Below are 15,573 nucleotides of genomic sequence, written 5' to 3'. Positions count from 1 at the left end.
ATTGCCTGACATGTGGTAAGCTTGCTGGGAGAAGCCTCTGTCCTCGATGGGGAAGCTTTTGGATTGTTGACCTTTGTCCATGATGGCTGTGTGAGTTTAATTCAGGGGTGAACTATCAGGAATGCCATTGTGACCACACATCTAACTTATAGCTTTTATTTGCAATGAAGTTGACTTTTTTTTTTCAAACCTCCATCTGTGAAATACTAGAAATCTCTTTTAAGATTTTCTTATATGCACCCAGATTTCTCAAGGATGATTTGACAGTTCTACTATGTCACTGTTACTGTCTTTCAGGAAAAATGATAATTTTTTTTCCTACAATACATGGAAATACATTCTACATCACCAAGATATAGAAAAGATAATTCTTACACTTGACTATAAGGAAACAGATGATACTTGAATAATAAAAGAAGTCTCACATATGTATCTTATGTGAAAATGTGATACTTAGTGAAGAAACCCAATTTTAATTTTAATTTTTAAAGTTTACACCTTATAGTTTTCCCTAAAATCTTTAAAAGTATTTTTAAAACCATGTTAATTGACCCACATATAAAGAGAATGTTTATATTTTTGTGCAAAATAAATTACATGCATAGGGCCCTAGGCTGAAATCACATTATCATTTTATTGGGTTGTCCTGGTGTGTGTGTGTCTGTGTGTGTGTGTGTGTGTGTGTGTGTGTGTGTGTGTGTGAGAAAAATAATATGCAACCGAGGCTATAGTCAGAGTGCCAAAATAACTGGCTGAAAAGCAAAAAATTCAATCATGACAGTTTTACTTATATGTTTCCCTTGATTAGTTGATTTGGCTTGGCATTTTGTGTGCATTCATTAAACCGTTATAAACAAATGCACAGCATTATAATGACATTCAAGTCAATAACTTTTGGTGTTTACAATACTGAACTAATACATACCCAAAGATTAAAATCTGAAATCTCATTTCAGAAAAACATTTTACTGCCTTTTGCAAATGCTTACTATGGGAAAATAGCATTAAAAAGGATACTTCATATAATTTCAGATATATAAAGGATAAAAACATTCTTATTCTCCAGCCAGACCCCCAAAATCCCGAATCTTATTACCTGTTCCTGAGCAGGACACTGAAGGTCATCTTATCCAGTTCCAGATATTTTGGCAGCAAGTTTGACCAATCCCAGTTCCATTTTGTGATGGCTGACTGTTGATAAATGAGAAGATGCTATTGTTAGTTATTAATCAGAGTTAATATGATCAGTAAATTAAAGCTCCAGCTGTGATAGCCTAACTAAGAAGGAGGGGGGTCCTGAACAAGGACTTAGACAGATAACATCAATCATGTCCAAAGAAGAAGGTTTTTATTCCAATAAGACAGCAATTAATTTATAAATCCATTTGGAGATGTAGTCATTATTTATAAAAATATAAATCAATTTTTTGAGTCATTATTCTTCCAAGAGCTAATGGCATTTGCCCAGAAAGTTTCACAGAAAGGGTGACTCTTTGAAAAGCAAAGCAAAATAATTGGCAACTTTTTCATATATTAATTTATAGTTTCTTTTTCTTTTAGCACCCAGAAGTTTGACTAAGAAAAAACAAACTTGAAAGAGCTGTGACTCAAATTATGAGACACAGCTTAATTAGAGTGTGATACTAATGCTATCTTTTTGGATAAGAAAATGTTTCAAAGGAGGGATTATAAGGACCGTAAATATAAATTATAAGGACTGTAAATATAAATAATATATGATTCTTTTATCCCATTTAATAAGGAATTTTACAACAGAGTAAGGAGAAAAATTACTGTGAAAGATAATCTTATAATTCTGAACTGAATAAAACATGCCATTTATTTAAATGAAGTGAGGATAATTTAACAGCCACATGATTATTTATGGTTTGGAGCAATCCAGTGTACAACACAGGAAAGCAGCCCCTAAACTCAAAGTTATACAATATATTTGGTTTTAAAGTATTACAGATGCTTACACTCCTTAAAACTAAATAGTTGTGATAATAAGAGTCCAGGCTGATGTTTAAAATCTAACAAGAACTATGCCCTGTCACCTGCTGATTAATGGAGTACTACAACCCTGTCATAGAGCAGGAGAATTCTGCCCCAGGTTGTCAGCATTTGAAGGTCTTATTTTACTCCAGTATTGATGAATGTAGACTAGAGTTGTAACAGGCATGGTAAAAATATTAGCTGCATCCCGAATTTGGCCATTGTTTTAATTCTTATTTTCATCAGAGTTCTAGGTCAAGCAATCCTTCTCTTCTGCCCTGTTAGTTCAAATAGTCTTTCGAGAAACTTCTGGGAAAAGCCACCGAAAGACTGAACAAAGCAAAAGAAACTTCAGATTTCAAATACTTTGGCATGAATATGATCTTTTCAGTGTAACTACTAAAATATGCAGCTGAGACAATGGTATAATCTGACATTAAAAAATGTGTGGTGTTTACCACATTGACTTTATTCCAAATATCCTGCCTTTAAGATGGTTAGCAAATTTATTTTAAACTCAGGAATATGTTTAGGGTTATAGAAAAGCAAATTTACCTCATGCCACATAAAATAGAGGAGTTCAGTGCTCTATTTATAATTAATTGTAAACTATTTTATAATTTATCTGATAAATTAGATAAAGGTTGCAGGTGTTTTGTGAGTTGTGTAATGGGAGGAGGGGAAGACTGCTATGAAAGGCCTGTTTTTTTGGGCCTTCGGCAGACACAGCGAAACAGATGTTCCCTCTGCCCGTGGTGAGCCGACCTGGTCAAAAGTTAAATTTTACAGACCAAACATATGAATCAGTTTGACAAATTGAAAGAAGGTAAAATAACTTTCTAAAGTCAGTCTGCGCAGACCACACAAACAAGAACAAGGCCTTTTGCTTCCTAGCAAAAAAACTTATGAGTGAATATTCAAACACAAAGCATGGATTTTTGTTGTTGTTGTGTAAAGGAACTATACATTTAAATCAGATTTAGCACTTAATTTCCACATACCTGATCTAGCATGTTTTCACTAAACGCCTTGTACACATGGAAAGGGTTAAAGGCAGAAGGCTGATCTTTCACACTCCTCAAGGTCATATTTAAAGGTCGGATAGGTAATGGCTTTTCCTCTGAACCATTCATAGAAAACAGCTGTTCTTTTAAATATTCCTTCAAGGGGAAAAAAAATTACAAGCAGCAATGGTGGAAAGCATATATTCTCTTTAAAAATAAACTGATCAATATCCAAATCCACCCTTTCAGCACATTTGCTGGATCACAGTGTATTACTTGCCTCGGGACAGAATACATTTTCAGAAGAAACATAGCAGAATACCAATCAGCATTGCAATAAACCCATTAAAAACAGGTTCACCTAAGGTATAGGACAGATTAGAAAACCATTTAGCAAATTGTCACATAGTAAATGTATGCTTGATACAGCAGAATCTTTTTGATAGACATTGTCTTGTCATTGGTTCATGTGTTTACCCATCTAGTCACCAAATTTTAACTCAGGTGCACAGTTACTCACAGCATAAGATTGCTCATTTATTCCTCAAGTGTAGTTGCTGCCTACTCCATGCCCAGCAAAGTGCTAAAGACTCTGATATTTCACTGCAAATCATCTTACTCTATGTAGAATTAATTATAATGCAAACTCCCGAACTCTATTTCCTTGCTGTGGACTGAAAAATATCGGGGTTCAACAGAAGCTCAAAATATGTAATTCTAATCTCCCAACTGTTAATGGCAGCCTAAGCAAAAAAGTCAATTTACTGCACTATTTTTCATTTAACAGACTTTCTGGAAGACAACAAATTAAAATAACTGAATTTCTCATATGCTATCAAATGCTTAATAAACAAAAAGCATGTTTTTCTGGTTTTTACTTTGTCACATATAATTTTCCTTGAAGATTAGGTTGAGGATGGTAAAACAGACTTCAGAGGTCATCTTGAAAACGTTTGCTACTCAAAGGCTGGTGCATAGACAAGCGGAATCTGCCTCATATGAGAGCTTGTTTGAAAAGCAGAATCCCAAGTCCCACCAAATCAGATTCTCACTGTTAACAAGATTTCTTGGCAGACTGCTAGGTACGTGAAAGCTTGAGAAGCTCTAAACCACACCACATTCAATGGTTGGCTTTGAAAGGTCAGGGGTCAAGCCTGAGGTCATTCAGGGGTGAGTCAGAGTCTGGAGGAGAAGTGGTAGAACTCTGGGGCCAGTTCACTGTGCTCTTGCCTGTGCCCCCGTAACATGAATAGAGACTCCTTACTGTACGCTTTGGCAAAGGAAAATTTCAGATCTTAAAACCCTAAAAATCTGAACAAACCTAAGTTAACAATGACAGTCATTTCTTACACTTGCTCATTGTGGAAGACTGTATCTCTTTAGTAAGAGTCCAGGTATGTGTCAGATGCCAATTTTTCTCAATATTATTAGGTAATGATAAAGCCATCAGAAAAATAATTGTGTGCCTGGATTTAGATTTTTGTACAGAACCAAAATTTTTTCTCTATCATGATTTCTGAAAGAAATATTTTAAAAAGGAATAAAATACTTTCATTAGAAAAACTGCTTTGTTTGGAATAATAATCTTTCTCAACTGATTTCTCCTTACATTGTTATATTTTGGCTTTTTTGGTTTACACAATTCAAAGAGCAAGTGCTCTGTTGCAAGTGATGAACACAGTGGTGTTTTCTCCCTTAATTTCTCTGACCTTTCTGTTATTTTGACACTTGTCACTACCCCTTCTTAAGTCTCAGATTTTCTGTGGCATCGCTTTAACCAGATTTCCAGATTTCCTATATCTGGCATATTTCTTTAGAAGAAATATATTATTCTTTGAATATCCTTTCTTGACATCCTCCCTGTGCAGTTAATTCAAAGCGTATTTTTGGACGCATTGTTTTTCTATTTCTCTCCAGTGAAGAGCTCCACCAATCTCATGACCTCAACTACCACTCCTTAAAGACCATCAAACCCATAGTCCAGCCTTCCTCATGCTCATGGCCAGGATCTTCAACTACCAATTGGACTTTTATACACAGACAGCTTACCTTTATCTCAAACATTTTAAAACTCATTTTCTCTCATAATTGTATCTCTCAGTGGGCACACCCATAATTCCCCTCACCCAGGCCTGTATCCATAAATGCTTCTGTATTTATATTTTTGAGTACTTAGCAGCAGACTTGAAAGTGCTAGATTCATAATGCTACTCATCAAATGAACAAAACATCACAATGAAGTTTCACCTACAGCATAACAATGGCTTACAGTGTAAAAGCAGCCGTAAGTATGATACTAGTATGATACCGTGGCTTTGTCACCTCTGTGTTATAATTGTTTTTATTGTCTGTGTTGTTTAGGGAGTCACAAGGCAAAGGTCTCCCTACTTTCTTTGCTTCATATTTCACCTTACATTATTCCTCTTACCTCGCCATGTCATCTCTCACTCAACACAATAAACCACCACGTACCTAACTTGACATCCCATCTGATAAACACCACCATGATAGTGGGGATAGTCAGTTGCAGTGAAAGAAAAATCGTAACTTTAAACTTAATTGGTCAAAGTGTGGCTACAGCCAGTGAAGAATCTTCCATATACAAGACATCCCAGCATACCTGTTCAGAACCACTGCTTCAGAGTGTGGGGAAGTTGGGGTTCCTATGGCCAGGATCCTCACTGAACTTAAATCACTTGATGATGTAACTGGCCTGTTTCTAGGCTACTGCATCCACACCCAATAAGCTATTATTGCACTATACAGAGAGCTCAGTCCAGTGTTCTGGGAGGAGGGAGAGATGCTCGTGCTCGACCTACTGTTGGGAGAACAAGCCGGGTAATAAACCCAAGAATGTTCTACTGTCATTTCTTTGGTCATACTGAGTCCACAGTGAACTTGCCCGGGGCTGAAGCCCATTGGCAAGACACAGAGTTCCCTGAGTTCAAGGGGAAGACAGTCTTTGGGTTTCCTGAATACAACAGATGACCCAGCTCAGATTTGCTTATCGGTGATTACTGATCCTTTTTGCATTATGGGCCTTTTAAAAAGAGGACTAGTCTATCAGTTTGGCGATCTATACCAGTCATTACTGTCCTCAGAACTCACTCTGATACTGCCACCTTCCTAAGGATCGAGAGTAATCCCACCGCAACATCTGTTCCTCAGCAATCACTATGCTTACTCTGGCTCACCTGGCTGGCCAGGTGGACACTGCCCGTGACTACTATAATTTCACAGCAGAGGTCTTTCAGTTAGCCAAGGCCAGAAGTCCCCTAGTTCCCCAAATAGAAACCCTCAACAAGCTATGAGGGATCATTAGCAAGAGTGAATAGGTTGTGTTACTTTGTATCAATTAAATACTGAGCTCTAGTCCCTTAATGACAGGACTATTTTTCACAGCCAAAGATGCCTCTCATTCTTCTTGGGTGAACATTGAATGCATTGTTTTGTCACCTGTTTATCAACTGGTTGATTAGCTCTAAGATGGCCAGGCAACAAGATTTACTTGAAATAACTTTCAGGTAATGGTAGGAAGAACATTTATATAACTGAGTGGTAAAATGCTGTGGTAGAATTTAATTCACTCCTTGGAAATGTATAGTTTTTAAGACCTGCCTCACTGAGATAAAACACTGGTATCTTCATATTATTCAAAATACACAATTTTTACTATTCCAAAAATTACATTCATGAGTTTGAACATGTAAACACAAATCTAATTCACTTTACATGTCACATTCTAATTCAGATATGTATGGCCCAATTAAAACCTAAGTTGGCCAAGTTGTATTACTTCAAGTAAATAAATTAGATGTCCCCTCTTTACATTTTTGCTACAACAGCCAGAAACACACAAGGTCAGAGGTTTAACCCCAACAGAGAGGTGGACAAGCATGATGTTGGTTCTAACGAGTGTCCACGCATTAATGCAGTTCCTCAGGTTAATCTAGTTGCTGCTGAATATGGTTCAATATCCTTCTGAAGTTTTTCATTATGTAAGGAAACTCCAACTTCAGCAATGCAAGTATGACATCTGCAGAGGAGCTGCATCTCTCTTCATAAAATTCTTCATTTCATAAAGCCCCAATTTCAACATCAGCTTAACGATCACAAACACACAAGTCCCAAACTACACCTCTAGTCTACACAATTCAGAAGTGAACTGAGTTTATGAGCCGTGTTATTGTTTAAATCGTATAAGTAAAACCTACTTTGTTTCAGTGAAGCTTCTGTCATATGCAGAACAGCCAGGGCTGAATAGATTCTATTAATAATACATATTGAGTTTGGTATTGACTTTAAGAAGTATGAACACCTCCATGACTAACCCTTAGCTGCCAGCGCTCGCTGCCTCAGGCCAGTACACACCTAATTGCTCGGTAAAAAGGCCGTTTCCCTACCTCATTGAGCCGCATGATGTGATAAATTTGCCGCAGGTACTCGCAGCCACCTGGTTTGTGGCAGATATCCAGGACCATCATGTTTATTTTCTGCTCAGTCAGTTCAAGAACAGTATCTCCTTCTTGTAAGGCTGTGCTGTTCTCTATTGTCATAAATGCACTAAACACAAAGAAAGCACATAAGTTTCAGTGGCGAAGAATTGTAAAGATGGAAAATCATCAGAGAGACTGAGTGTGGAGAGCCTATGTAAATCTCACATTCAAAGCACCCATGAAGACTTAGCTCCAAAAGGGAAGCCTTCTCAAGCTGCTGCTGCTCAGATAAACTGTGCCTTAGAACTAAGCACCTGAAAGCATTTTTAAAACTTGAATCATTTCTTTTGAAACATTTCTTTATTGCATTTATACCCCTATCTATAAAACATTTTCCCATTACTGTAATTGTTGAAATTGCTATAATAATAGGATGAAAACAAAACATTTCTTTTTAAGAACATGTAAGAAATAATTTGTATTTTCTCTTTGAGGATAAAAAGTATCTTTGATGCCAGAAATAGCTTTGGTAGTCTATCTTTTGTAATTTTTCCTTTACACCTGTCTTAGAACGCATTAAAGACTAATTAAAGTGTCAAGAGGGGGAGCCTTTTATGCTAAATATTCACTGGGTGTTTCCTGGCAGTGTACTTACCAGTGGGTATTCTAAATTGGCCTTTTGTCACTTGTTGCCTTTTAAAAATATATGCCCCCTCTCCTGTTCCTTCTTGGTCACATACTTAGCAAAAGTCAATTCCCTGATTATTCTTCTAGGAAAGGGCTGTATTATCACCACACCAGGAATGTGCAAGTTACATTTGTGAAACATTTCTTTTATACAAACTCATATGCTTATTGTTGATTTTCAACATTATTTACATGGTAATAGTGGATGACATACATTTTTAAAAAAGTTCTCTAAACCAGTGCAAAATAAATCACGATATTCAACTTACATCATATATATTCCACACCAATTTCCTTATTACAATTGCTATTAGAATCATGTTAGGGTTTGCAATCTAAGTATTCTTAAGAAAATGCAGGGTTTTCCACTGATTCCCAGACTAAATGAAATTTACTGTGCTGTAATCAGCTCTATACTGCAGTTCATTACTGAGATTTTGCCATGATTATAATATTAGTTCTGCTAAGAGTCAGTGCCGCTGACCTGAAGACTAAACCAAATGATACCCAGCTGCTGGACATTAACTTTTATATTACTTCCACATGTAGCTTCAAAACATGCTTCTTAAAAAAAATCTTTACAATATAAGCCTTCCTAAAAAATAAAGCAAATCCTACTCTTATAGATACTCATTAGCTAAAGTAAATCCTTAAACAAACAAAAATGATCTTGTTGCACTAAAAGAAGTTTGTAAATATCTTTTTGAAGCTGCATACAGGTTGCAAGCAAAATTTCTTGTCAGGTTTTGTAGAGGCTGACATTGAAAAAGTTGAGTCCCTCTGACAAAGGAGTGTCTCAGTGTCAGCCCCTGAATTATATCCTTTCCTGTCCATCACTATGCAGGTGAAGCAAATGATTGGATTCGGTCAATGCTATGATTAATGAGTTCCTCCCTGGATTTGGGACTGCCTATCAATCATGTCATTAGGGAGAATGTGCCCTGAAAGAGGCAGACCTTAGCCAAGGAATAACTGCATTAATCTTAATCTGTATATGCACCCAACCAGCCAAGTCAGGGTCACGATGATGAAAAACAATAATCTCCAGCTCGACAAATTACTTTGCAAAGGTAGACATTTCTTTACTTTTTGGGCTGTGTGCCCTCCAGAATCTAAGTTGACTGTTTACAGCCTGAGTGTTACTACAAAGTGAAGGTTATTTTAATGAATAGTAAGGCTTTCAGGTGGTATGCAAGACAAGCAATGCTTACAGCTGCCACCTGTCCACTGCAGTCATTTTCAGTTTCCACAAAATCCAAGCTAAATCTGGATGCAAGTAAAAGAAATCTAGTTAAATGATATTGTGTAGTTCCAAGATAATCCTCATGGAGAATTAAGGTTTTATTTAAATCCTAACAGAGGAACTATTTTAGTTAAAATGCTTACCTCTCATATGTATTTAAACAAATTATAATAAAGCCAAGGCAACCTTCCACCTATATACAAGCATCATGGCTTAGAATACATTTTCCTCATGGTATAAATCTATGAACTAAAAGATCAATGATTTGTGAGAAATACACAAAGGTGAAAGTTCACTTGTATAACAGGTAATCAGCTACAAATCAAAATCAAGAAGAAACATCCCTATAGTGCCCAAATCCTGTAAGACGTTACCTAAAGTGAGTTAATCAGCCAGATTTAACCCTTTTTCAAATAAATACAATAAAAAATTTTTTTAATCTGGATTTTGTTTTTTGATATTTGAGAAACAGAAAAAGATAGCATTGTGCTAAGTACATAATTACATAACATATATTCAAAATCTTTGAGGGTCATGTTTTACCTGAGGATTTCAGCCCTGGGCAAGTTCACTACGGATTTGGTGAGACCAAGAAATGACAACAGAATGTTCTTGGGGTGAAAGGGTTTATACCTGGCTTTATTCTTACTATACCTTATACTTTAGTCAAGCACTAGAATCATGTCTGCATCCAGCAGTCTGCAGGTCCATAATCCATCTCCATCTCTGCCTCTGCATCAGTCAAATGATGACTAAACAAGCATTTTACACAGTGACTCAGTCAATAATAGCTCACTGCCAACAGGTGTGGAAACAGTAGCCTAGCAGTAGGCCAATTACATCATCAGGTAATTTCGTGTCAGGTGAGGATCTGGGCCATAGAAACTTCCATTTTCTCCAGAGATATAAAAAACATTTTTAAAAATCATCAATTCTTCATTCTGGATGCATGTTGCAGCAGATAGCTCATCAGTCAAGTATCAGCTAGACAACACCCTATAAGGAGATACCAGATGTGTTGGTGCTGTTTATAAAAAAAACGTACACTAAAATCAACTTTTAAAGAAAGATTTTTGTTTATGGATTCCTGTATGTGCCCCCAGGTATATTACTGAGACATTACTTTAAATTCATCTTATTGATAAGTGCCTAAATCAACAGTATCACAAATTTTACTTTGTAACTATAATCAGATTCACTATTTTTACTCTTCTTTTTTCTCTCCCTTTTGTAACTATTACCATGCATAATGATATGTGGCCTTAATCTTCTGGTCATTGGATTAAAGCCTGTAAATTGGTACTGAATGCAAATGTAAAGACTAAGAATGTCACTGTCAATGTTACTAAGCATTTTTCTGACTTGTATTGTTATACTTATCCACAGAACACCCCAGAAGTAAATTTCTAGGAGTCTTATGGCAAGACCAAGACAATCATGATTACCTACATTTCTCCATATGGATTAATTACAGATAAATGTAAACCAGTAAAAAGTATTCATTATCCTAATACTAACCAGTGAGTGCAATGCATTTTAATAGCATTTATAAATAACAAATGCTTATTAGTTCTAAGCTTGATGCTAAGAACTTGATAAATGTTATTCAATTTTCCTAAAATAACTCTTAACAGTTTTGTATCATCACTGAAAATGAGACTTTGAGAGATTCCATAGCTTGCACAAGATGGCCTACTGTTGGGGAAATGGAAGTTCCTATGGCCAGCATTCTGACCTGATACTAAACTACTTGATGATGTAATTGGCCCACCGCTAGATTAATGCTCCCGCACCTTGGCAAAGAGCTAGTACTGACTGAGTCACTATATAAAGAGCTCTTCTGGGTGGAGGCAGAGATGGAGGTGGATTATGGCCCTGCAGACTGCTGGGTGCAGACATGATTCTACTGTTTGACTTACCATCATGGGAATAAAGCCGGATATAAACCGTTTTACCCCAAGAACATTCCTTGTCATTTTGCAGTCTCACCCAATCCATAGTGAACTTGCCCAGGTCTGAAACCCTCAGGCAAGACACCCACTCAGAAGGATTTGTATATGTCCATCTGATTCCAAAGCCTGAACTCTTTAGCACTACCAAGTATTAGAAAAGTAACAACTTTTAGTAACTTCAGGCACAAATTATAGTATCTGTTAGCAACATGAATATATCTTAAAGAATGGGGGACAGTGTGTGTGACTGGTGTTAGAAAAAGAGTCTGGCTTAGTGATCTGGAGACCATATGAACTGTAATTCCTTTACTGATATCACGCAATTCTATGCTGAAGACTAATTTTAAGACAGGAGGACTCTATGTACTTACTTAAATTCATCAGGGACCCTTAAAAATCTTTGCAATACTACAAATCACTTAGCTCTTGGTGACAAACCTATGAGAATGCTGACATTTTCATACAGAAACAGCTGGGTGTGTTTATAGCTCGAGTGTGATATGCCCCAGTTGCCCTCTGGGATTCTTACATTACCAGATGAAAAATGTGTACCTTTTTGACAATCAGGTACACAGAAAGCAATAAAAGCCTTTTATATCCATTAATTCTCTCTTAATTTAATCTCCATGCCGAATCTATTTACAAAATGCTTCAGGCTATCCACTAGCTGGCTCCTTGTTTGCCTCCTGCAAAGGAGTGAAACCAAATTCTCCTGGGTGTAACTACCAGCCTTTTAAACAGAAACCTTAAGGTGATGACTAAACAAGTATAATATTCCAGTGTATCAAAGAGGTTCAAATTTTAATAATACAAGGAACATCTAACAATCCAGTTTTTTTGTAGACTACTTATCATTTCACATATTCACTAAAGTTCCTATGAGTTAGTAAAATCACCGTTGCTGCCTATCTGACAATATTTTGATGTTTATTGGTGATTTTGTTATTGTGAATGTTTGATGGAATTCAGTGAAAGAAAAACACCTCTTTACCATTTGGAGCTCAATTTCTTTGCTTTCAACAATTGACATTCAATCCAGTTGGGTTTTTGCTGCTCAATGCTCTGAATGACCTTTTGGGTCATTGGATTAGGGCTACTTGTCTGCTCTCCCATGATGCTTTCCAAACACACAGAGATTAAACCGAGTTTCTCTTCACTCCATCTGTCAAGGGAGGCACCTGTTAAAAGTTCCACAGTGTTTCCATCCTCAAATATCCGACATATAATTACAATCAAGTTCCAGACAAGCAGGCCAGCTTTCTTCAATTCAGCGAAGTTTTCTGACATTTTTCTCTCAGACAGAAAAAAGAAGTATTTAATTGGGGGAGGCAAACATGCAATCACCGTAGGTAACTTGCTGATTACAATAGATACTGCCTGAGCAGCAAGCCTTGTGAAGCCTGGGGATGAAAAGAAAGAAAAGGCATGATTAATATTAGCATTTGCATTCCATCACTGTGTTGTTTTGAGTGCTGTGTGGGAATGTCTAACTTTTGCGGAGAAAATTGTTGAGAAGAGCAAGTACTTGATATTTTCCAACAGAACTCTATGGGGTCCTCTGAAGTACTGCCTAACATTCCGAAAATCCCCAACTTCTTTTTTTCTCCCACAAATGAAGATTAGAAACTTCAGAATTATTGTTTATATTTTCATCTATTAAGACTGCAGGTTTAAAGGGCCCAGATGTCCTCCTAATTAACAAATGCAAAGGCACTCCTGCTAGACCTCTGCAGCTTTGACACTTCCTTAAGCTTTCCTTCCTCCCTTAGAACCCATGGCAGAATCACACCAGTTCTTGTCAGGTTTTGGCTCCTCTTCTTTCTGTTCTTAGCCCAGATGTCACCTCCTCAGAGAGCCCTCCCTCATCATCCCATCTAAAGCAGTCCCTTCACACCCTTCCCATCCCAGCCGCCAGTCTCTCCCTATGATTAGAGCCTCTTCTGTTGCCTTTATCTTACCACGTATCATCACCTCCTGTGTACGTTCACCGCCCATCCCCTCCATTAGAATATAAGCTCCACGAAGGCACTGCTGTATCCCCAGGACTTAGTACCTCATAACAGTTGCTCAGCAAATATTTGTTGATTAAATGAGTCAAACAACAGGTTCACGGTTACCTCTACTACTCTTCTCTTTCCTTTGTGTCCTGGGCTAACTCCACTTTCTACCAATACCTCTTAAATGCGGGTATTTGCTAACAAGTCCTTGGCCTGTTGGCTGGTGATTCTACACACTCTCCTTTCTCTGAAGGTTTACTGATATTCCCTCTCTAGATCAGAGTTTCTCATCTTCAGCACTGTTGACATTTTGGGCTGGATAATTCTTTGCTGTGAGGAGCTGTCCTGTGCATTGGACAGCTTGGCCCTCCGGAAACCCCCATCCTTCCTGAATCTCCTCACCCCTACCACATCTGTCTTTTTACCTCCTTCCCTCCTTCTCTTCTTTCCTTTTAAACCTTTAACCTATTCCTGTTGATCTTTCATACCAGACCAGGGACACACTGATAAATCTGCCTACCCCTCATCTCTGAAATTCAGTGACCATGGCTACTGACCTATACAAGCTATTCCTCAGAAATGGTACCTGGACTACTGTAGTCCTCTCCTGACTCTCTCCCTGCTCCAGACTATGACCAGCCCCTCCACTGAACTGTTAAGCCAAATTCCTATACCATAAATTTTATTATCTAATTTTCTTCTAAAATTGTTTTAGTCACTTTCTGCTGTCAGGGGAGATTAGTCTCGGAAGCATTACTGTTGAAACACTCCACAGTCCAGCCTCAGTGAGTTTCTATAAACCTTTGTTTTACCCCCTTTGCTTTTAGGCTACTGAACATATCATTACTCTCACATGGAATGTCTTCTCTCTTTATGAGTCACCCATATTCTTCAACTCTTAATTCTAAGTCTTCTCAGATAATTTATTTGAACATATTATCCACATGACTATTTTGGTAATTCAGTCTATAATGTGCCATGTTGTGTCATCATTTGTATTGTCATGTTATTGTTTATGTTATATTGTTATTCGTGTCTTCATGAGTTGTCTTTACAACTAGACTAAAAGCTCCTCAAGAGCATGGAAAAAAATCTCATTGCTCCTAGTATCACATAAAGCCAGGCACTGTTTTAATCTATCATGTACATAATTGAATTTGAAGACAGGAATAGAATGAGAAGGCTAAAGAAGATAGCTTTACATTCTTCAGTAAAACACTCTTTACTGTTTTTACTGAATAAAAATAATAAAAACAATATGAAAGATTTTTCAAGGTATTTGTGACATTTAAAGAAGCTACTCTGCTCTAAAAAAGAGCAAACCTCATGGAAAACATATTGGGTCTACTGACTCCTCAGAAAATCACAACTTAAACATTTTAACAATTAACTGGAACAGTCTTTATAAATTTGTAATAATTGGCTCCAAAAATATTTGAATGATTTCATAAGACTATTATACTAAATAAAATAGTAAGTGTAAAAGCAACTAGTTTGGTATATGGTTAAAAAAAAATAGTTGCTCAAGAAATGTTTTTTTTTTCAAATGAATATGCTTAGATGAGGCTTAAAATATAAATAAAGCAAATTAAGAAACTCCTTTGTGACTACTCTTCACTGTGTTCTTAAATTATTCTAAATGTTTTATTCTTTATATGTTTGTGTCTGATACTCCTTGTTCTACTGTCAGGTGTTTGATTTAAAAGATTAAACCTCATAGTCTGTTTACCCTAAAGAGGGTTTAACTGAAAACACTGAGTGAACATTTGACAATCTCAGCAGATACCAGATTAAGATCTAAGATCTAAGTAGATCTAAGCAGATACCAGATAAAGATTACCAATTCTCTTCATACCCACACTTCTACATTGTAAAATCTGAGGACTCCAGGTATTCAGATCCCCAACTACTTCATTAAAGCTTAAGACAAATTCCAATCAAAACCTTTAGTCTGATGACAAACTAATAAATCCATTATAATAATTACAGGGGCTGGAGTCTATGATGATATTAACAACACACCAGGGAAGGATCTTTTAAAATGCTACATACTCATTTCTCTTTCTTTAAATAAGTTGACTTCTATCCAAGCCACATACAAGTAATATATCATAAGGGCCTTTACAATATACTTAATCATTTCTCCTTCCTATGCATGTACTACTCACTTTAATAATATATTTTGTGGATTATAAAATATGTGAAAAGTAAATTCACAATGAATGAGGTAAAGACAAGATAATGTTTTAAAATCAATTT

At 36.7% G+C, this 15,573-nt stretch overlaps 1 protein-coding gene across 4 annotated transcripts in view; it reads right to left on the bottom strand.

The window, feature by feature from the left end:
• The window catches only part of KIAA0825 (KIAA0825 ortholog), a 400,739-nt gene that overhangs the window by 201,216 nt on the left and 183,950 nt on the right, over nt 1-15,573 (bottom strand). For 3 of the 4 annotated variants that reach the window (XM_073233937.1, XM_073233922.1, XM_073233915.1), the window contains 4 exons: nt 12,309-12,717; nt 7,403-7,562; nt 2,997-3,155; nt 1,097-1,191 (listed from right to left, as the gene is read on the bottom strand). In XM_073233937.1, the coding sequence (XP_073090038.1) occupies nt 1,097-1,191; nt 2,997-3,155; nt 7,403-7,562; nt 12,309-12,717 (823 nt within the window). Of the gene's footprint in view, nt 1-1,096; nt 1,192-2,996; nt 3,156-7,402; nt 7,563-10,019; nt 10,362-12,308; nt 12,718-15,573 lie in introns of those variants that run through there. The other variant, XR_012130162.1, reaches the window with a different exon arrangement.

The sequence above is a fragment of the Manis javanica genome, chromosome 1, assembly GCF_040802235.1.
Source record: "Manis javanica isolate MJ-LG chromosome 1, MJ_LKY, whole genome shotgun sequence".
Classification (NCBI taxonomy): Eukaryota; Metazoa; Chordata; class Mammalia; order Pholidota; family Manidae; genus Manis; species Manis javanica.
The sequence above is the reverse complement of the archived record's forward strand: the minus strand, read 5'-3'. Positions and strand labels throughout refer to the sequence as shown.